Source organism: Anastrepha ludens, chromosome 3, assembly GCF_028408465.1.
Source record: "Anastrepha ludens isolate Willacy chromosome 3, idAnaLude1.1, whole genome shotgun sequence".
NCBI lineage: Eukaryota > Metazoa > Arthropoda > Insecta > Diptera > Tephritidae > Anastrepha > Anastrepha ludens.
In genome coordinates, this window is record NC_071499.1 from 64,109,900 (window position 1) to 64,134,529 (window position 24,630).

Sequence of the window (24,630 nt, forward strand, 5' to 3'; positions counted from 1 at the left end):
ATCCATAAATTAGCGAAACTAATATTATTAGAATTTCTGAATATGCTCGCCTATCTATAACAACGGCCAAAATGCGAAATCAGATATTCGTCCTATGTTTATTAGTGGCCCTCGGGTCCGACATGCCCATAAAGACACCACAAATAGTATTGCCCAAGGGATTGAGCAGTTTTAAGTTCATCATCGAGTTCCGAAAAGTATGTAAAATAAAACCAACGACCACCACGAATTTGCCAACTACAACTCCATCGTACAGCACATCCACAGAGCTTACAACATTAACTGAGAGCTCTACTACAGAGTATGTAACTACTACATCGCAAAGTCCATATTATACACCCAAAAAGAAAACGCCAAAAAGCGATTCATTGACTTTGAGCAGTACGACACCACACAGTTTGACAACCTCAAGTGAAGCAACGACAGTAAGCAGTACCACAGCAGAAGAATCTTCTAGAACCACCACCTACCCCACAACATCAACAGAATCAACCACTGGCGGAGACACAACACCGACGTCCTCTTCCAGTTCATCTACAGATTCAACCTCAAGTGAAGAAACGACCTTAAGCAGTACAACACCAGAAGATTCTTCTAGTACCACCACTGACTCTACAACATCAACAGAATCAACCAATGCCGGAGACACAACACCGACGTCCTCTTCTAGTTCATCTACAGAGTCAACTTCCAGTGAAGCAACGACCATAAGTAGTACAACACCAGAAGAATCTTCTAGTACCACCACTGACTCTACATCATCAACAGAATCAACCACTGACGGAGACACAACACCGACGTCCTCTTCTAGTTCATCTACGGTTTCAACCTCGAGTGAAGCAACGACCTTAAGCAGTACAACACCAGAAGAATCTTCTAGTACCACCACTGACTCTACATCATCAACAGAATCAACCACTGACGGATACACAACACAGACGTCTTCTTCTAGTTCATCTACAGCTGCAATCTCGAGTGAAGCAAGGAGCTTAAGCAGTATCAGAGGAGAAGAATCTTCTAGTACCACAACTGACTCTACAACATCAACGGAATCAACCATTGACCCATACACAACAGCGACGTCCTCTTCTAGTTCATCTACAGATTCAACCTCGAGTGAAGCAACGACCATAAGTAGTACAACACCAGAAGACACTCCTAGTACCACCACTGACTCTACAACATCAACAGAATCAACCACTGACCCTGACACAACACCGACGTCCTCTTCTAGTTCATCTACAGATTCAACCTCGAGTGAAGCAACGACCTTAAGCAGTACAACACCAGAATATTCTTCTAGTACCACCACTGACTCTACATCATCAACAGAATCAACCACTGACGGATACACAACACCGACGTCCTCTTCTAGTTCATCTAAAGATTCAACCTCGAGTGAAGCAACGCCCATAAGTAGTACAACACCAGAAGAATCTTCTAGTACCACCACTGACTCTACACCATCAACGGAATCAACCACTGCCGGAGACACAACACCGACGTCCTCTTCTAGTTCATCTACAGATTCAACCTCAAGTGCAGCAACGACCTTAAGCAGTACAACACCAGAATATTCTTCTAGTACCACCACTGACTCTACATCATCAACAGAATCAACCACTGACGGATACACAACACCGACGTCCTCTTCTAGTTCATCTACAGATTCAACCTCGAGTGAAGCAACGACCATAAGTAGTCCAACACCAGAAGATTCTTCTAGTACCACCACTGACTCTACACCATCAACAGAATCAACCACTGCCGGAGACACAACACCGACGTCTTCTTCTAGTTCATCTACAGAGTCAACTTCCAGTGAAGCAACGACCATAAGTAGTACAACACCAGAAGATTCTTCTAGTACCACCACTGACTCTACATCATCAACAGAATCAACCACTGACGGAGACACAACACCGACGTCCTCTTCTAGTTCATCTACGGATTCAACCTCGAGTGAAGCAACGACCTTAAGCAGTACAACACCAGAAGATTCTTCTAGTACCACCACTGACTCTACATCATCAACAGATTCAACCACTGACGGATACACAACACCGACGTCCTCTTCTACTGCATCTACAGATTCAACCTCGAGTGAAGCAACGACCTTAAGCAGTACAACACCAGAATATTCTTCTAGTACCACCACTGACTCTACATCATCAACAGAATCAACCACTGACGGATACACAACACCGACGTCCTCTTCTAGTTCATCTACAGATTCAACCTCGAGTGAAGCAACGACCTTAAGCAGCACAACACCAGAATATTCTTCTAGTACCACCACTGACTCTACATCATCAACAGAATCAACCACTGCCGCATACACAACACCGACGTCCTCTTCTAGTTCATCTACAGATTCAACCTCGAGTGAAGCAACGACCATAAGTAGTCCAACACCAGAAGATTCTTCTAGTACCACCACTGACTCTACACCATCAACAGAATCAACCACTGCCGGAGACACAACACCAACGTCTTCTTCTAGTTCATCTACAGAGTCAACTTCCAGTGAAGCAACGACCATAAGTAGTACAACACCAGAAGATTCTTCTAGTACCACCACTGACTCTACATCATCAACAGAATCAACCACTGACGGAGACACAACACCGACGTCATCTTCTAGTTCATCTACGGATTCAACCTCGAGTGATGCAACGACCTTAAGCAGTACAACACCCCAAGATTCTTCTAGTACCACCACTGACTCTACATCATCAACAGAATCAACCACTGACGGATACACAACACCGACGTCCTCTTCTAGTTCATCTACAGATTCAACCTCGAGTGAAGCAACGACCTTAAGCAGTACAACACCAGAATATTCTTCTAGTACCACCACTGACTCTACATCATCAACAGAATCAACCACTGACGGATACACAACACCGACGTCCTCTTCTAGTTCATCTACAGATTCAACCTCGAGTGAAGCAACGACCTTAAGCAGTACAACACCAGAATATTCTTCTAGTACCACCACTGACTCTACATCACCAACAGAATCAACCACTGACGGATACACAACACCGACGTCCTCTTCTAGTTCATCTACAGATTCAACCTCGAGTGAAGCAACGACCATAAGTAGTCCAACACCAGAAGATTCTTCTAGTACCACCACTGACTCTACACCATCAACAGAATCAACCACTGCCGGAGACACAACACCGACGTCTTCTTCTAGTTCATCTACAGAGTCAACTTCCAGTGAAGCAACGACCATAAGTAGTACAACACCAGAAGATTCTTCTAGTACCACCACTGACTCTACATCATCAACAGAATCAACCACTGACGGAGACACAACACCGACGTCCTCTTCTAGTTCATCTACGGATTCAACCTCGAGTGAAGCAACGACCTTAAGCAGTACAACACCAGAAGATTCTTCTAGTACCACCACTGACTCTACATCATCAACAGAATCTACCACTGACGGATACACAACACCGACGTCCTCTTCTACTGCATCTACAGATTCAACCTCGAGTGAAGCAACGACCTTAAGCAGTACAACACCAGAATATTCTTCTAGTACCACCACTGACTCTACATCATCAACAGAATCAACCACTGACGGATACACAACACCGACGTCCTCTTCTAGTTCATCTACAGATTCAACCTCGAGTGAAGCAACGACCTTAAGCAGCACAACACCAGAATATTCTTCTAGTACCACCACTGACTCTACATCATCAACAGAATCAACCACTGCCGGATACACAACACCGACGTCCTCTTCTAGTTCATCTACAGATTCAACCTCGAGTGAAGCAACGACCATAAGTAGTCCAACACCAGAAGATTCTTCTAGTACCACCACTGACTCTACACCATCAACAGAATCAACCACTGCCGGAGACACAACACCAACGTCTTCTTCTAGTTCATCTACAGAGTCAACTTCCAGTGAAGCAACGACCATAAGTAGTACAACACCAGAAGATTCTTCTAGTACCACCACTGACTCTACATCATCAACAGAATCAACCACTGACGGAGACACAACACCGACGTCATCTTCTAGTTCATCTACGGATTCAACCTCGAGTGATGCAACGACCTTAAGCAGTACAACACCCCAAGATTCTTCTAGTACCACCACTGACTCTACATCATCAACAGAATCAACCACTGACGGATACACAACACCGACGTCCTCTTCTAGTTCATCTACAGATTCAACCTCGAGTGAAGCAACGACCTTAAGCAGTACAACACCAGAATATTCTTCTAGTACCACCACTGACTCTACATCATCAAAAGAATCAACCACTGACGGATACACATCACCGACGTCCTCTTCTAGTTCATCTACAGATTCAACCTCGAGTGAAGCAACGACCTTAAGCAGTACAACACCAGAATATTCTTCTAGTACCACCACTGACTCTACACCATCAACAGAATCAACCACTGACCCTGACACAACACCGACGTCCTCTTCTAGTTCATCTACAGATTCAACCTCGAGTGAAGCAACGACCTTAAGCAGTACAACACCCCAAGATTCTTCTAGTACCACCACTGACTCTACATCATCAACAGAATCAACCACTGACGGATACACAACACCGACGTCCTCTTCTAGTTCATCTACAGATTCAACCTCGAGTGAAGCAACGACCCTAAGCAGTACAACACTAGAAGAATCTTCTAGTACCACCACTGACTCTACATCATCAACAGAATCAACCACTGCCGGAGACACAACACCGACGTCTTCTTCTAGTTCATCTACAGAGTCAACTTCCAGTGAAGCAAGGACCTTAAGCAGTACAACACCAGAAGATTCTTCTAGTACCACCACTGACTCTACATCATCAACAGAATCAACCACTGACGGATACGCAACACCGACGTCCTCTTCTAGGTCATCTACAGATTCAACCTCGAGTGAAGCAACGACCTTAAGCAGTACAACACCAGAATATTCTTCTAGTACCACCACTGACTCTACATCATCAACAGAATCAACCACTGACGGATACACAACACCGACGTCCTCTTCTAGTTCATCTACGGATTCAACCTCGAGTGAAGCAACGACCTTAAGCAGTACAACACCAGAAGATTCTTCTAGTACCACCACTGACTCTACACCATCAACAGAATCAACCACTGCCGGAGACACTACACCGACGTCTTCTTCTAGTTCATCTACAGAGTCAACTTCCAGTGAAGCAACGACCATAAGCAGTACAACACCAGAATATTCTTCTAGTACCACCACTGACTCTACATCATCAACAGAATCAACCACTGCCGGATACACAACACCGACGTCCTCTTCTAGTTCATCTACAGAGTCAACTTCCAGTGAAGCAACGACCTTAAGCAGTACAACACCAGAAGATTCTTCTAGTACCACCACTGACTCTACATCATCAACAGAATCAACCACTGACGGATACGCAACACTGACGTCCTCTTCTAGTTCATCTACAGATTCAACCTCGAGTGAAGCAACGACCTTAAGCAGTACAACACCAGAATATTCTTCTAGTACCACCACTGACTCTACATCATCAACAGAAACAACCACTGACGGATACACAACACCGACGTCCTCTTCTAGTTCATCTACAGATTCAACCTCGAGTGAAGCAACGACCCTAAGCAGTACAACACTAGAAGAATCTTCTAGTACCACCACTGACTCTACATCATCAACAGAATCAACCACTGACGGATACGCAACACCGACGTCCTCTTCTAGTTCATCTACAGATTCAACCTCGAGTGAAGCAACGACCTTAAGCAGTACAACACCAGAATATTCTTCTAGTACCACCACTGACTCTACATCATCAACAGAATCAACCACTGACGGATACACAACACCGACGTCCTCTTCTAGTTCATCTACGGATTCAACCTCGAGTGAAGCAACGACCTTAAGCAGTACAACACCAGAAGATTCTTCTAGTACCACCACTGACTCTACACCATCAACAGAATCAACCACTGCCGGAGACACTACACCGACGTCTTCTTCTAGTTCATTTACAGAGTCAACTTCCAGTGAAGCAACGACCATAAGCAGTACAACACCAGAATATTCTTCTAGTACCACCACTGACTCTACATCATCAACAGAATCAACCACTGCCGGATACACAACACCGACGTCCTCTTCTAGTTCATCTACAGAGTCAACTTCCAGTGAAGCAACGACCTTAAGCAGTACAACACCAGAAGATTCTTCTAGTACCACCACTGACTCTACATCATCAACAGAATCAACCACTGACGGCTACGCAACACTGACGTCCTCTTCTAGTTCATCTACAGATTCAACCTCGAGTGAAGCAACGACCTTAAGCAGTACAACACCAGAATATTCTTCTAGTACCACCACTGACTCTACATCATCAACAGAATCAACCACTGACGGATACACAACACCGACGTCCTCTTCTAGTTCATCTACAGATTCAACCTCGAGTGAAGCAACGACCTTAAGCAGTACAACACCAGAAGATTCTTCTAGTACCACCACTGACTCTACACCATCAACAGAATCAACCACTGCCGGAGACACTACACCGACGTCTTCTTCTAGTTCATCTACAGAGTCAACTTCCAGTGAAGCAACGACCATAAGTAGTACAACACCAGAATATTCTTCTAGTACCACCACTGACTCTACATCATCAACAGAATCAACCACTGCCGGATACACAACACCGACGTCCTCTTCTAGTTCATCTACAGATTCAACCTCGAGTGAAGCAACGACCTTAAGCAGTACAACACCAGAATATTCTTCTAGTACCACCACTGACTCTACATCATCAACAGAATCAACCACTGCCGGATACACAACACCGACGTCCTCTTCTAGTTCATCTACAGATTCAACCTCGAGTGAAGCAACGACCTTAAGCAGTACAACACCAGAATATTCTTCTAGTACCACCACTGACTCTACATCGTCAACAGAATCAACCACTGACGGATACACAACACCGACGTCCTCTTCTAGTTCATCTACAGAGTCAACCTCGAGTGAAGCAACGACCTTAAGCAGTACAACACCCCAAGATTCTTCTAGTACCACCACTGACTCTACATCATCAACAGAATCAACCACTGACGGATACACAACACCGACGTCCTCTTCTAGTTCATCTACAGAGTCAACCTCAAGTGAAGAAACGACCTTAAGCAGTACAACACCAGAAGAATTTTCTAGTACCACCACTGACTCTACAACATCAACAGAATCAACCACTGACCCAGACAAAACACCGACGTCCTCTTCTAGTTCATCTACAGATTCAACCTCAAGTGCAGCAACGACCTTAAGCAGTACAACACCAGAAGGTTCTTCTAGTACAACCACTGACTCTACAACATCAACAGAATCAACCACTGATGGAGACACAACACCGACGTCATCTTCAAGTTCATCTACAGATTCAACCTCGAGACAAGCAACGACCTTAAAGAGTACAACACCAGAAGATTCTTCTAGTCCCACCACTGACTCTTCAACATCAACGGAATCAACCACTGACCCAGACACAACAGCGACGTCCTCTTCTAGTTCATCTACCGATTCAACCTCGAGTGAAGCAACGACCTTAAGCAGTACAACACCAGAAGAATCTTCTAGTACCACCACTGACTCTACATTATCAACAGAATCAACCACTGACGGAGACACAACACCGACGTCTTCTTCTAGTTCATCTACAGCTTCAATCTCGAGTGAAGCAAGGAGCTTAAGCAGTATCACAGGAGAAGAATCTTCTAGTACCACAACTGACTCTACAACATCAACGGAATCAACCATTGACCCATACACAACAGCGACGTCCTCTTCTAGTTCATCTACAGATTCAACCTCGAGTGAAGCAACGACCATAAGTAGTACAACACCAGAAGACTCTCCTAGTACCACCACTGACTCTACATCATCAACAGAACCAACCACTGACCCAGACACAACACCGACGTCATCTTCTAGTTCATCTACAGATTCAACCTCGAGTGAAGCAACGACCTTAAGTAGTACAACACCTGAAGATTCTTCTAGTACCACCACTGACTCTACAATATCAACAGAATCAACCACTGACCCAGAAACAACACCGACGTCCTCTTCTAGTTCATCTACAGATTCAACCTCGAGTGAAGCAACGACCATAAGTAGTACAACACCAGAAGACTCTCCTAGTACCACCACTGACTCTACATCATCAACAGAACCAACCACTGACCCAGACACAACACCGACGTCATCTTCTAGTTCATCTACAGATTCAACCTCGAGTGAAGCAACGACCTTAAGTAGTACAACACCTGAAGATTCTTCTAGTACCACCACTGACTCTACAATATCAACAGAATCAACCACTGACCCAGAAACAACACCGACGTCCTCTTCTAGTTCATCTACAGATTCAACCTCGAGTGAAGCAACGACCTTAAGCAGTACAACACCAGAAGAATCTTTTAGTACCACCACTGACTCTACATCATCAACAGAATCAACCACTGACGGAGACACAACACCGACGTCCTCTTCTAGTTCATGTACAGATTCAACCTCGAGTGAAGCAACGACCTTAAGCAGTACAACACCAGAAGAATCTTTTAGTACCACCACTGACTCTACAATATCAACAGAATCAACCACTGACCCAGAAACAACACCGACGTCCTCTTCTAGTTTATCTACAGATTCAACCTTGAGTGAAGCAACGACCTTAAGCAGTACAACACCAGAAGATTCTTCTAGTACCACCAGTGACTCTACACCATCAACAGATTCAACCACTGCCGGAGACACAACACCGACGTCTTCTTCTAGTTCATCTACAGAGTCAACTTCCAGTGAAGCAACGACCATAAGCAACACAACACCAGAAGATTCTTCTAGTACCACCACTGACTCTACATCATCAACAGAATCAACCACTGACGGATACACAACACCGACGTCCTCTTCTAGTTCATCTACAGATTCAACCTCGAGTGAAGCAACGACCTTAAGCAGTACAACACCAGAATATTCTTCTAGTACCACCACTGACTCTACATCATCAACAGAATCAACCACTGACGGATACACAACACCGACGTCTTCTTCTAGTTCATCTACAGATTCAACCTCGAGTGAAGCAACGACCTTAAGCAGTACAACACCAGAAGATTCTTCTAGTACCACCACTGACTCTACATCATCAACAGAATCAACCACTGACGGATACACAACACCGACGTCCTCTTCTAGTTCATCTACAGATTCAACCTCGAGTGAAGCATCGACCATAAGTAGTACAACAACAGAAGATTCTTCTAGTACCATCACTGACTCTACAACATCAACAGAATCAACCACTGCCGGAGACACAACACCGACGTCTTCTTCTAGTTCATCTACAGAATCAACTTCCAGTGAAGCAACGACCTTAAGCAACACAACACCAGAAGATTCTTCTAGTACCACCACTGACTCTACATCATCAACAGAATCAACCACTGACGGATACACAACACCGACGCCCTCTTCTAGTTCATCTACAGATTCAACCTCGAGTGAAGCAACGACCTTAAGCAGTACAACACCAGAAGATTCTTCTAGTACCACCACTGACTCTACACCATCAACAGAATCAACCACTGCCGGAGACACAACACCGACGTCTTCTTCTAGTTTATCTACAGAGTCAACTTCCAGCAAAGCAACGACCATAAGTAGTACAACACCAGAAGATTCTTCTAGTACCACCACTGACTCTACAACATCAACAGAATCAACCACTGCCGGAGACACAACACCGCCGTCTTCTTCTAGTTCATCTACAGAGTCAACCTCGAGTGAAGCAACGACCTTAAGCAGTACAACACCAGAATATTCTTCTAGTACCACCACTGACTCTACATCATCAACAGAATCAACCACTGACGGATACACAACACCGACGTCCTCTTCTAGTTCATCTACAGATTCAACCTCGAGTGAAGCAACGACCATAAGTAGTACAACACCAGAATATTCTTCTAGTACCACAACTGACTCTACAACATCAACGGAATCAACCATTGACCCATACACAACAGCGACGTCCTCTTCTAGTTCATCTACAGATTCAACCTCGAGTGAGGCAACGACCATAAGTAGTACAACACCAGAAGACTCTCCTAGTACCACCACTGACTCTACATCATCAACAGAACCAACCACTGACCCAGACACAACACCGACGTCATCTTCTAGTTCATCTACAGATTCAACCTCGAGTGAAGCAACGACCTTAAGTAGTACAACACCAGAATATTCTTCTAGTACCACCACTGACTCTACAATATCAACAGAATCAACCACTGACGGAGACACAACACCGACGTCCTCTTCTAGTTCATCTACAGATTCAACCTCGAGTGAAGCAACGACCTTAAGCAGTACAACACCAGAAGAATCTTTTAGTACCACCACTGACTCTACATCATCAACAGAATCAACCACTGACGGAGACACAACACCGACGTCCTCTTCTAGTTCATCTACAGATTCAACCTCGAGTGAAGCAACGACCTTAAGCAGTACAACACCAGAAGAATCTTTTAGTACCACCACTGACTCTACAATATCAACAGAATCAACCACTGGCCCAGACACAACACCGACGTCCTATTCTAGTTTATCTACAGATTCAACCTTGAGTGAAGCAACGACCTTAAGCAGTACAACACCAGAAGATTCTTCTAGTACCACCAGTGACTCTACACCATCAACAGATTCAACCGCTGCCGGAGACACAACACCGACGTCTTCTTCTAGTTCATCTACAGAGTCAACTTCCAGTGAAGCAACGACCATAAGCAACACAACACCAGAAGATTCTTCTAGTACCACCACTGACTCTACATCATCAACAGAATCAACCACTGACGGATACACAACACCGACGTCCTCTTCTAGTTCATCTACAGATTCAACCTCGAGTGAAGCAACGACCTTAAGCAGTACAACACCAGAATATTCTTCTAGTACCACCACTGACTCTACATTATCAACAGAATCAACCACTGACGGATACACAACACCGACGTCTTCTTCTAGTTCATCTACAGAGTCAACTTCCAGTGAAGCAACGGCCTTAAGCAACACAACACCAGAAGATTCCTCTAGTACCACCACTGACTCTACATCATCAACAGAATCAACCACTGACGGATACACAACACCGACGCCCTCTTCTAGTTCATCTACAGATTCAACCTCGAGTGAAGCAACGACCCTAAGCAGTACAACACTAGAAGAATCTTCTAGTACCACCACTGACTCTACATCATCAACAGAATCAACCACTGCCGGAGACACAACACCGACGTCTTCTTCTAGTTCATCTACAGAGTCAACTTCCAGTGAAGCAAGGACCTTAAGCAGTACAACACCAGAAGATTCTTCTAGTACCACCACTGACTCTACATCATCAACAGAATCAACCACTGACGGATACGCAACACCGACGTCCTCTTCTAGGTCATCTACAGATTCAACCTCGAGTGAAGCAACGACCTTAAGCAGTACAACACCAGAATATTCTTCTAGTACCCCCACTGACTCTACATCATCAACAGAATCAACCACTGACGGATACACAACACCGACGTCCTCTTCTCGTTCATCTACAGATTCAACCTCGAGTGAAGCAACGACCTTAAGCAGTACAACACCAGAAGATTCTTCTAGTACCACCACTGACTCTACATCATCAACAGAATCAACCACTGACGGATACGCAACACCGACGTCCTCTTCTAGTTCATCTACAGATTCAACCTCGAGTGAAGCAACGACCTTAAGCAGTACAACACCAGAATATTCTTCTAGTACCCCCACTGACTCTACATCATCAACAGAATCAACCACTGACGGATACACAACACCGACGTCCTCTTCTCGTTCATCTACAGATTCAACCTCGAGTGAAGCAACGACCTTAAGCAGTACAACACCAGAATATTCTTCTAGTACCACCACTGACTCTACATCATCAACAGAATCAACCACTGACGGATACACAACACCGACGTCCTCTTCTCGTTCATCTACAGATTCAACCTCGAGTGAAGCAACGACCTTAAGCAGTACAACACCAGAAGATTCTTCTAGTACCCCCACTGACTCTACACCATCAACAGAATCAACCACTGCCGGAGACACAACACCGACGTCTTCTTCTAGTTCATCTACAGAGTCAACTTCCAGTGAAGCAACGACCTTAAGCAACACAACACCAGAATATTCTTCTAGTACCACCACTGACTCTACATCATCAACAGAATCAACCACTGACGGATACACAACACCGACGTCCTCTTCTAGTTCATCTACAGATTCAACCTCGAGTGAAGCAACGACCATAAGTAGTACAACACCAGAATATTCTTCTAGTACCACCACTGACTCTACATCATCAACAGAATCAACCACTGACGGATACACAACACCGACGTCTTCTTCTAGTTCATCTACAGATTCAACCTCGAGTGAAGCAACGACCATAAGTAGTACAACACCAGAAGATTCTTCTAGTACCACCAGTGACTCTACACCATCAACAGAATCAACCACTGCCGGAGACACAACACCGACGTCCTCTTCTAGTTCATCTACAGATTCAACCTCGAGTGAAGCAACGACCTTAAGCCGTACAACACCAGAATATTCTTCTAGTACCACCACTGACTCTACATCATCAACAGAATCAACCACTGACGGAAACACAACACCGACGTCCTCTTCTAGTTCATCTACAGATTCAACCTCGAGTGAAGCAACGACCATAAGTAGTACAACACCAGAAGATTCTTCTAGTACCACCACTGACTCTACAACATCAACAGAATCAACCACTGCCGGAGACACAACACCGACGTCCTCTTCTAGTTCATCTACAGATTCAACCTCGAGTGAAGCAACGACCTTAAGCAGTACAACACCAGAATATTCTTCTAGTATCACCACTGACTCTACATCATCAACAGAATCAACCACTGACGGATACACAACACCGACGTCCTCTTCTAGTTCATCTACAGAGTCAACTTCCAGTGAAGCAACGACCTTAAGCAGTACAACACCAGAAGATTCTTCTAGTACCACCACTGACTCTACATCATCAACAGAATCAACCACTGACGGATACACAACACCGACGTCCTCTTCTAGTTCATCTACAGATTCAACCTCGAGTGAAGCATCGACCATAAGTAGTACAACAACAGAAGATTCTTCTAGTACCATCACTGACTCTACAACATCAACAGAATCAACCACTGCCGGAGACACAACACCGACGTCTTCTTCTAGTTCATCTACAGAATCAACTTCCAGTGAAGCAACGACCTTAAGCAACACAACACCAGAAGATTCTTCTAGTACCACCACTGACTCTACATCATCAACAGAATCAACCACTGACGGATACACAACACCGACGCCCTCTTCTAGTTCATCTACAGATTCAACCTCGAGTGAAGCAACGACCTTAAGCAGTACAACACCAGAAGATTCTTCTAGTACCACCACTGACTCTACACCATCAACAGAATCAACCACTGCCGGAGACACAACACCGACGTCTTCTTCTAGTTTATCTACAGAGTCAACTTCCAGCGAAGCAACGACCTTAAGCAGTACAACACCAGAAGATTCTTCTAGTACCACCACTGACTCTACATCATCAACAGAATCAACCACTGACGGCTACGCAACACTGACGTCCTCTTCTAGTTCATCTACAGATTCAACCTCGAGTGAAGCAACGACCTTAAGCAGTACAACACCAGAATATTCTTCTAGTACCACCACTGACTCTACATCATCAACAGAATCAACCACTGACGGATACACAACACCGACGTCCTCTTCTAGTTCATCTACAGATTCAACCTCGAGTGAAGCAACGACCTTAAGCAGTACAACACCAGAAGATTCTTCTAGTACCACCACTGACTCTACACCATCAACAGAATCAACCACTGCCGGAGACACTACACCGACGTCTTCTTCTAGTTCATCTACAGAGTCAACTTCCAGTGAAGCAACGACCATAAGTAGTACAACACCAGAATATTCTTCTAGTACCACCACTGACTCTACATCATCAACAGAATCAACCACTGCCGGATACACAACACCGACGTCCTCTTCTAGTTCATCTACAGATTCAACCTCGAGTGAAGCAACGACCTTAAGCAGTACAACACCAGAATATTCTTCTAGTACCACCACTGACTCTACATCATCAACAGAATCAACCACTGCCGGATACACAACACCGACGTCCTCTTCTAGTTCATCTACAGATTCAACCTCGAGTGAAGCAACGACCTTAAGCAGTACAACACCAGAATATTCTTCTAGTACCACCACTGACTCTACATCGTCAACAGAATCAACCACTGACGGATACACAACACCGACGTCCTCTTCTAGTTCATCTACAGAGTCAACCTCGAGTGAAGCAACGACCTTAAGCAGTACAACACCCCAAGATTCTTCTAGTACCACCACTGACTCTACATCATCAACAGAATCAACCACTGACGGATACACAACACCGACGTCCTCTTCTAGTTCATCTACAGAGTCAACCTCAAGTGAAGAAACGACCTTAAGCAGTACAACACCAGAAGAATTTTCTAGTACCACCACTGACTCTACAACATCAACAGAATCAACCACTGACCCAGACAAAACACCGACGTCCTCTTCTAGTTCATCTACAGATTCAACCTCAAGTGCAGCAACGACCTTAAGCAGTACAACACCAGAAGGTTCTTCTAGTACAACCACTGACTCTACAACATCAACAGAATCAACCACTGATGGAGACACAACACCGACGTCATCTTCAAGTTCATCTACAGATTCAACCTCGAGACAAGCAACGACCTTAAAGAGTACAACACCAGAAGATTCTTCTAGTCCCACCACTGACTCTTCAACATCAACGGAATCAACCACTGACCCAGACACAACAGCGACGTCCTCTTCTAGTTCATCTACCGATTCAACCTCGAGTGAAGCAACGACCTTAAGCAGTACAACACCAGAAGAATCTTCTAGTACCACCACTGACTCTACATTATCAACAGAATCAACCACTGACGGAGACACAACACCGACGTCTTCTTCTAGTTCATCTACAGCTTCAATCTCGAGTGAAGCAAGGAGCTTAAGCAGTATCACAGGAGAAGAATCTTCTAGTACCACAACTGACTCTACAACATCAACGGAATCAACCATTGACCCATACACAACAGCGACGTCCTCTTCTAGTTCATCTACAGATTCAACCTCGAGTGAAGCAACGACCATAAGTAGTACAACACCAGAAGACTCTTCTAGTACCACCACTGACTCTACATCATCAACAGAACCAACCACTGACCCAGACACAACACCGACGTCATCTTCTAGTTCATCTACAGATTCAACCTCGAGTGAAGCAACGACCTTAAGTAGTACAACACCTGAAGATTCTTCTAGTACCACCACTGACTCTACAATATCAACAGAATCAACCACTGACCCAGAAACAACACCGACGTCCTCTTCTAGTTCATCTACAGATTCAACCTCGAGTGAAGCAACGACCATAAGTAGTACAACACCAGAAGACTCTCCTAGTACCACCACTGACTCTACATCATCAACAGAACCAACCACTGACCCAGACACAACACCGACGTCATCTTCTAGTTCATCTACAGATTCAACCTCGAGTGAAGCAACGACCTTAAGTAGTACAACACCTGAAGATTCTTCTAGTACCACCACTGACTCTACAATATCAACAGAATCAACCACTGACCCAGAAACAACACCGACGTCCTCTTCTAGTTCATCTACAGATTCAACCTCGAGTGAAGCAACGACCTTAAGCAGTACAACACCAGAAGAATCTTTTAGTACCACCACTGACTCTACATCATCAACAGAATCAACCACTGACGGAGACACAACACCGACGTCCTCTTCTAGTTCATGTACAGATTCAACCTCGAGTGAAGCAACGACCTTAAGCAGTACAACACCAGAAGAATCTTTTAGTACCACCACTGACTCTACAATATCAACAGAATCAACCACTGACCCAGAAACAACACCGACGTCCTCTTCTAGTTTATCTACAGATTCAACCTTGAGTGAAGCAACGACCTTAAGCAGTACAACACCAGAAGATTCTTCTAGTACCACCAGTGACTCTACACCATCAACAGATTCAACCACTGCCGGAGACACAACACCGACGTCTTCTTCTAGTTCATCTACAGAGTCAACTTCCAGTGAAGCAACGACCATAAGCAACACAACACCAGAAGATTCTTCTAGTACCACCACTGACTCTACATCATCAACAGAATCAACCACTGACGGATACACAACACCGACGTCCTCTTCTAGTTCATCTACAGATTCAACCTCGAGTGAAGCAACGACCTTAAGCAGTACAACACCAGAATATTCTTCTAGTACCACCACTGACTCTACATCATCAACAGAATCAACCACTGACGGATACACAACACCGACGTCTTCTTCTAGTTCATCTACAGATTCAACCTCGAGTGAAGCAACGACCTTAAGCAGTACAACACCAGAAGATTCTTCTAGTACCACCACTGACTCTACATCATCAACAGAATCAACCACTGACGGATACACAACACCGACGTCCTCTTCTAGTTCATCTACAGATTCAACCTCGAGTGAAGCATCGACCATAAGTAGTACAACAACAGAAGATTCTTCTAGTACCATCACTGACTCTACAACATCAACAGAATCAACCACTGCCGGAGACACAACACCGACGTCTTCTTCTAGTTCATCTACAGAATCAACTTCCAGTGAAGCAACGACCTTAAGCAACACAACACCAGAAGATTCTTCTAGTACCACCACTGACTCTACATCATCAACAGAATCAACCACTGACGGATACACAACACCGACGCCCTCTTCTAGTTCATCTACAGATTCAACCTCGAGTGAAGCAACGACCTTAAGCAGTACAACACCAGAAGATTCTTCTAGTACCACCACTGACTCTACACCATCAACAGAATCAACCACTGCCGGAGACACAACACCGACGTCTTCTTCTAGTTTATCTACAGAGTCAACTTCCAGCGAAGCAACGACCATAAGTAGTACAACACCAGAAGATTTTTCTAGTACCACCACTGACTCTACAACATCAACAGAATCAACCACTGCCGGAGACACAACACCGCCGTCTTCTTCTAGTTCATCTACAGAGTCAACCTCGAGTGAAGCAACGACCTTAAGCAGTACAACACCAGAATATTCTTCTAGTACCACCACTGACTCTACATCATCAACAGAATCAACCACTGACGGATACACAACACCGACGTCCTCTTCTAGTTCATCTACAGATTCAACCTCGAGTGAAGCAACGACCATAAGTAGTACAACACCAGAATATTCTTCTAGTACCACAACTGACTCTACAACATCAACGGAATCAACCATTGACCCATACACAACAGCGACGTCCTCTTCTAGTTCATCTACAGATTCAACCTCGAGTGAGGCAACGACCATAAGTAGTACAACACCAGAAGACTCTCCTAGTACCACCACTGACTCTACATCATCAACAGAACCAACCACTGACCCAGACACAACACCGACGTCATCTTCTAGTTCATCTACAGATTCAACCTCGAGTGAAGCAACGACCTTAAGTAGTACAACACCAGAATATTCTTCTAGTACCACCACTGACTCTACAATATCAACAGAATCAACCACTGACGGAGACACAACACCGACGTCCTCTTCTAGTTCATCTACAGATTCAACCTCGAGTGAAGCAACGACCTTAAGCAGTACAACACCAGAAGAATCTTTTAGTACCACCACTGACTCTACATCATCAACAGAATCAACCACTGACGGAGACACAACACCGACGTCCTCTTCTAGTTCATCTACAGATTCAACCTTGAGTGAAGCAACGACCTTAAGCAGTACAACACCAGAAGAATCTTTTAGTACCACCACTGACTCTACAATATCAACAGAATCAACCACTGGCCCAGACACAACACCGACGTCCTATTCTAGTTTATCTACAGATTCAACCTTGAGTGAAGCAACGACCTTAAGCAGTACAACACCAGAAGATTCTTCTAGTACCACCAGTGACTCTACACCATCAACAGATTCAACCGCTGCCGGAGACACAACACCGACGTCTTCTTCTAGTTCATCTACAGAGTCAACTTCCAGTGAAGCAACGACCATAAGCAACACAACACCAGAAGATTCTTCTAGTACCACCACTGACTCTACATCATCAACAGAATCAACCACTGACGGATACACAACACCGACGTCCTCTTCTAGTTCATCTACAGATTCAACCTCGAGTGAAGCAACGACCTTAAGCAGTACAACACCAGAATATTCTTCTAGTACCACCACTGACTCTACATCATCAACAGAATCAACCACTGACGGATACACAACACCGACGTCTTCTTCTAGTTCATCTACAGAGTCAACTTCCAGTGAAGCAACGGCCTTAAGCAACACAACACCAGAAGATTCCTCTAGTACCACCACTGACTCTACATCATCAACAGAATCAACCACTGACGGATACACAACACCGACGCCCTCTTCTAGTTCATCTACAGATTCAACCTCGAGTGAAGCAACGACCCTAAGCAGTACAACACTAGAAGAATCTTCTAGTACCACCACTGACTCTACATCATCAACAGAATCAACCACTGCCGGAGACACAACACCGACGTCTTCTTCTAGTTCATCTACAGAGTCAACTTCCAGTGAAGCAAGGACCTTAAGCAGTACAACACCAGAAGATTCTTCTAGTACCACCACTGACTCTACATCATCAACAGAATCAACCACTGACGGATACGCAACACCGACGTCCTCTTCTAGGTCATCTACAGATTCAACCTCGAGTGAAGCAACGACCTTAAGCAGTACAACACCAGAATATTCTTCTAGTACCCCCACTGACTCTACATCATCAACAGAATCAACCACTGACGGATACACAACACCGACGTCCTCTTCTCGTTCATCTACAGATTCAACCTCGAGTGAAGCAACGACCTTAAGCAGTACAACACCAGAAGATTCTTCTAGTACCACCACTGACTCTACATCATCAACAGAATCAACCACTGACGGATACGCAACACCGACGTCCTCTTCTAGTTCATCTACAGATTCAACCTCGAGTGAAGCAACGACCTTAAGCAGTACAACACCAGAATATTCTTCTAGTACCCCCACTGACTCTACATCATCAACAGAATCAACCACTGACGGATACACAACACCGACGTCCTCTTCTCGTTCATCTACAGATTCAACCTCGAGTGAAGCAACGACCTTAAGCAGTACAACACCAGAATATTCTTCTAGTACCACCACTGACTCTACATCATCAACAGAATCAACCACTGACGGATACACAACACCGACGTCCTCTTCTCGTTCATCTACAGATTCAACCTCGAGTGAAGCAACGACCTTAAGCAGTACAACACCAGAAGATTCTTCTAGTACCCCCACTGACTCTACACCATCAACAGAATCAACCACTGCCGGAGACACAACACCGACGTCTTCTTCTAGTTCATCTACAGAGTCAACTTCCAGTGAAGCAACGACCTTAAGCAACACAACACCAGAATATTCTTCTAGTACCACCACTGACTCTACATCATCAACAGAATCAACCACTGACGGATACACAACACCGACGTCCTCTTCTAGTTCATCTACAGACTCAACCTCGAGTGAAGCAACGACCATAAGTAGTACAACACCAGAATATTCTTCTAGTACCACCACTGACTCTACATCATCAACAGAATCAACCACTGACGGATACACAACACCGACGTCCTCTTCTAGTTCATCTACAGATTCAACCTCGAGTGAAGCAACGACCATAAGTAGTACAACACCAGAAGATTCTTCTAGTACCACCAGTGACTCTACACCATCAACAGAATCAACCACTGCCGGAGACACAACACCGACGTCCTCTTCTAGTTCATCTACAGATTCAACCTCGAGTGAAGCAACGACCTTAAGCCGTACAACACCAGAATATTCTTCTAGTACCACCACTGACTCTACATCATCAACAGAATCAACCACTGACGGAAACACAACACCGACGTCCTCTTCTAGTTCATCTACAGATTCAACCTCGAGTGAAGCAACGACCATAAGTAGTACAACACCAGAAGATTCTTCTAGTACCACCACTGACTCTACAACATCAACAGAATCAACCACTGCCGGAGACACAACACCGACGTCCTCTTCTAGTTCATCTACAGATTCAACCTCGAGTGAAGCAACGACCTTAAGCAGTACAACACCAGAATATTCTTCTAGTATCACCACTGACTCTACATCATCAACAGAATCAACCACTGACGGATACACAACACCGACGTCCTCTTCTAGTTCATCTACAGATTCAACCTCGAGTGAAGCAACGACCTTAAGCAGTACAACACCAGAAGATTCTTCTAGTACCACCACTGACTCTACACCATCAACAGAATCAACCACTGCCGGAGACACAACACCGACGTCTTCTTCTAGTTCACCTACAGAGTCAACTTCCAGTGAAGCAACGACCTTAAGCAGTACAACACCAGAAGATTCTTCTAGTACCACCACTGACTCTACATCATCAACAGAATCAACCACTGACGGATACACAACACCGACGTCCTCTTCTAGTTCATCTACAGATTCAACCTCGAGTGAAGCAACGACCTTAAGCAGTACAACACCAGAATATTCTTCTAGTACCACCACTGACTCTACATCATCAACAGAATCAACCACTGACGGATACACAACACCGACGTCCTCTTCTAGTTCATCTACAGATTCAACCTCAAGTGAAGCAACGACCTTAAGCAGTACAACACCAGAAGAATCTTCTAGTACCACCACTGACTCTACATCATCAACAGAATCATCCACTGACGGAGATACAACACAGACGTCTTCTTCTAGGTCATCTACAGATTCAATCTCGAGTGAAGCAACGACCTTAAGCAGTACAACACCTGAAGATTCTTCTAGTACCACCACTGACTCTACACCATCAACAGAATCAACCACTGCCGGAGACACAACACCGACGTCCTCTTCTAGTTCATCTACAGATTCAACCTCGAGTGAAGCAACAACCTTAAGCAGTACAACACTAGAAGAATCTTCTAGTACCACCACTGACTATACATCATCAACAGAATCAACCACTGACGGATACACAACACCGACGTCCTCTTCTAGTTCATCTACAGATTCAACCTCGAGTGAAGCAACGACCTTAAGCAGTACAACACCAGAATATTCTTCTAGTACCACCACTGACTCTACATCATCAACAGAATCAACCACTGACGGATACACAACACCGACGTCCTCTTCTAGTTCATCTACAGATTCAACCTCGAGTGAAGCAACGACCATAAGTAGTACAACACCAGAAGATTCTTCTAGTACCACCAGCGACTCTACACCATCAACAGAATCAACCACTGCCGGAGACACAACACCGACGTCTTCTTCTAGTTCATCTACAGATTCAACCTCGAGTGAAGCAACGACCATAAGTAGTACAACACCAGAAGATTCTTCTAGTACCACCACTGACTCTACAACATCAACAGAATCAACCACTGCCGGAGACACAACACCGACGTCTTCTTCTAGCTCATCTACAGAGTCAACTTCCAGTGAAGCAACGACCTTAAGCAACACAACACCAGAAGATTCTTCTAGTACCACCACTGACTCTACATCATCAACAGAATCAACCACTGACGGATACACAACACCGACGTCCTCTTCTAGTTCATCTACAGATTCGACTTCGAATGAAGCAACGACCTTAAGCAGTACAACACCAGAATATTCTTCTAGTACCACCACTGACTCTACATCATCAACAGAATCAACCACTGACGGATACACAACACCGACGTCCTCTTCTAGTTCATCTACAGATTCAACCTCGAGTGAAGCAACGACCTTAAGCAGTACAACACCAGAATATTCTTCTAGTACCACCACTGACTCTACATCATCAACAGAATCAACCACTGACGGATACACAACACCGACGTCCTCTTCTCGTTCATCTACAGATTCAACCTCGAGTGAAGCAACGACCTTAAGCAGTACAACACCAGAATATACTTCTAGTACCACCACTGACTCTACATCATCAACAGAATCAACCACTGACGGATGCGCAACACCGACGTCCTCTTCTAGTTCATCTACAGATTCAACCTCGAGTGAAGCAACGACCTTAAGCAGTACAACACCAGAATATTCTTCTAGTACCACCACTGACTCTACATCATCAACAGAATCAACCACTGACGGATACACAACACCGACGTCCTCTTCTAGTTCATCTACAGATTCAACCTCGAGTGAAGCAACGACCTTAAGCAGTACAACACCAGAAGATTCTTCTAGTACCACCACGGACTCTACACCATCAACAGAATCAACCACTGACGGAGACACAACACCGACGTCTTCTTCTAGTTCACCTACAGAGTCAACTTCCAGTGAAGCAACGACCTTAAGCAGTACAACACCAGAAGATTCTTCTAGTACCACCACTGACTCTACATCATCAACAGAATCAACCACTGACGGATACACAACACCGACGTCCTCTTCTAGTTCATCTACAGATTCAACCTCGAGTGAAGCAACGACCTTAAGCAGTACAACACCAGAAGATTCTTCTAGTACCACCACTGACTCTACATCATCAACAGAATCAACCACTGACGGATACACAACACCGACGTCCTCTTCTCGTTCATCTACAGATTCAACCTCAAGTGAAGCAACGACCTTAAGCAGTACAACACCAGAAGATTCTTCTAGTACCACCACTGACTCTACATCATCAACAGAATCAACCACTGACGGAGACACAACACCGACGTCCTCTTCTAGTTCATCTACAGATTCAACCTCGAGTGAAGCAACGACCTTAAGCAGTACAACACTAGAAGAATCTTCTAGTACCACCACTGACTCTACATCATCAACAGAATCAACCACTGACGGAGATACAACACAGACGTCTTCTTCTAGTTCATCTACAGATTCAATCTCGAGTGATGCAACGACCTTAAGTAGTACAACACCAGAAGATTCTTCTAGTACCACCACTGACTCTACACCATCAACAGAATCAACCACTGCCGGAGACACAACACCGACGTCCTCTTCTAGTTCATCTACAGATTCAACCTCGAGTGAAGCAACAACCTTAAGCAGTACAACACTAGAAGAATCTTCTAGTACCACCACTGACTCTACATCATCAACAGAATCAACCACTGACGGAGACACAACACAGACGTCTTCTTCTAGTTCATCTACAGCTTCAATCTCGAGTGAAGCAAGGAGCTTAATCAGTATCACAGGGGAAAAATCTTCTAGTACCACAACTGACTCTACAACATCAACGGAATCAACCATTGACCCATACACAACAGCGACGTCCTCTTCTAGTTCATCTACAGATTCAACCTCGAGTGATGCAACGACCATAAGTAGTACAACACCAGAAGACTCTCCTAGTACCACCACCTACTCTACAACATCAACAGAGTCAACCACTGATGAAGACACAACACCGACGTCTTCTTCTAGTTCATCTACAGATTCAACCTCGAGTGAAGCAACGACCTTAAGCAGTACAACACCAGAATATTCTTCTAGTACCACCACCTACTCTACAACACCAACAGAATCAACCACTGACGGAGACACAACACCGACGTCCTCTTCTAGTTCATCTACAGATTCAACCTCGAGTGATGCAACGACCTTAAGCAGTACGACACCAGAAGAATCTTCGTCAATTTCGACTACCGCTAGGACACCGCAGGACGATAGTGATTGCGAAATTGTTGTTCTTTTGAGGGTCGTAGAAGAGTAGCAGCATATTCAGAATTGTGTTATGTGCTAATTTTATAGTTTTATTTTGTTGACCATTGGTATCTCCTTTGACTACGTAACAATGATTGCAGTATTTAAATATTTAAAAATTGTTGTAGTTTCTTGTGTCTCTTGATGCATTGTACCATATAAAGTTTTTTCGATTAATTAATTATAAAAACGAGTATTTAGTAGTAAGTTTCAAATAGTTTTGATAATAAATTTGTAAAAGAAAAAAAAAATATATACATATATGTTTTTTCTCTATACTTATCTCTGCGCTTAGGTTTTCATTGATGCGAGTACTTATTTGAATTATATATAGTACGTGCATATGTATGTGCACAACGAAATTCGATATAACCGGCTTCTCAGCGGCTCTGTGTTTATATCCAATTATGCTGAAATTGCCCAAGCAAGTGATCGGAAATTGTCGCTTATGTAAAATATTGTACGAAGCTGTGAATGCTTAATTATGAGTATTGTATACAAATATACATATTTATTATTATTACATTCATTCCACAAATCTTTACATTTCAATATTA

General features: G+C 44.3%; 1 protein-coding gene across 1 annotated transcript; it reads left to right on the forward strand.

Moving 5' to 3' along the window:
* Positions 1 to 311: 311 nt before the first annotated feature.
* On the forward strand, positions 312 to 24,271 carry LOC128857535 (serine-rich adhesin for platelets; the record flags this gene model as incomplete). Its single annotated transcript, XM_054093286.1, has 22 exons — positions 312 to 711; positions 910 to 1,560; positions 1,810 to 2,801; positions 3,222 to 3,558; positions 3,784 to 4,098; positions 4,771 to 4,931; positions 5,130 to 5,194; positions 5,606 to 5,729; positions 7,170 to 9,153; positions 9,190 to 9,312; positions 9,652 to 9,847; positions 9,977 to 10,503; positions 10,552 to 10,890; positions 14,641 to 16,389; positions 17,125 to 17,320; positions 17,450 to 17,975; positions 18,591 to 18,903; positions 20,989 to 21,377; positions 21,539 to 21,561; positions 21,680 to 21,888; positions 22,624 to 22,694; positions 22,947 to 24,271. Coding segments are annotated over 22 exons (10,827 nt in total), but the record flags the coding sequence as incomplete, so codon positions are not given.
* Positions 24,272 to 24,630: the final 359 nt, after the last annotated feature.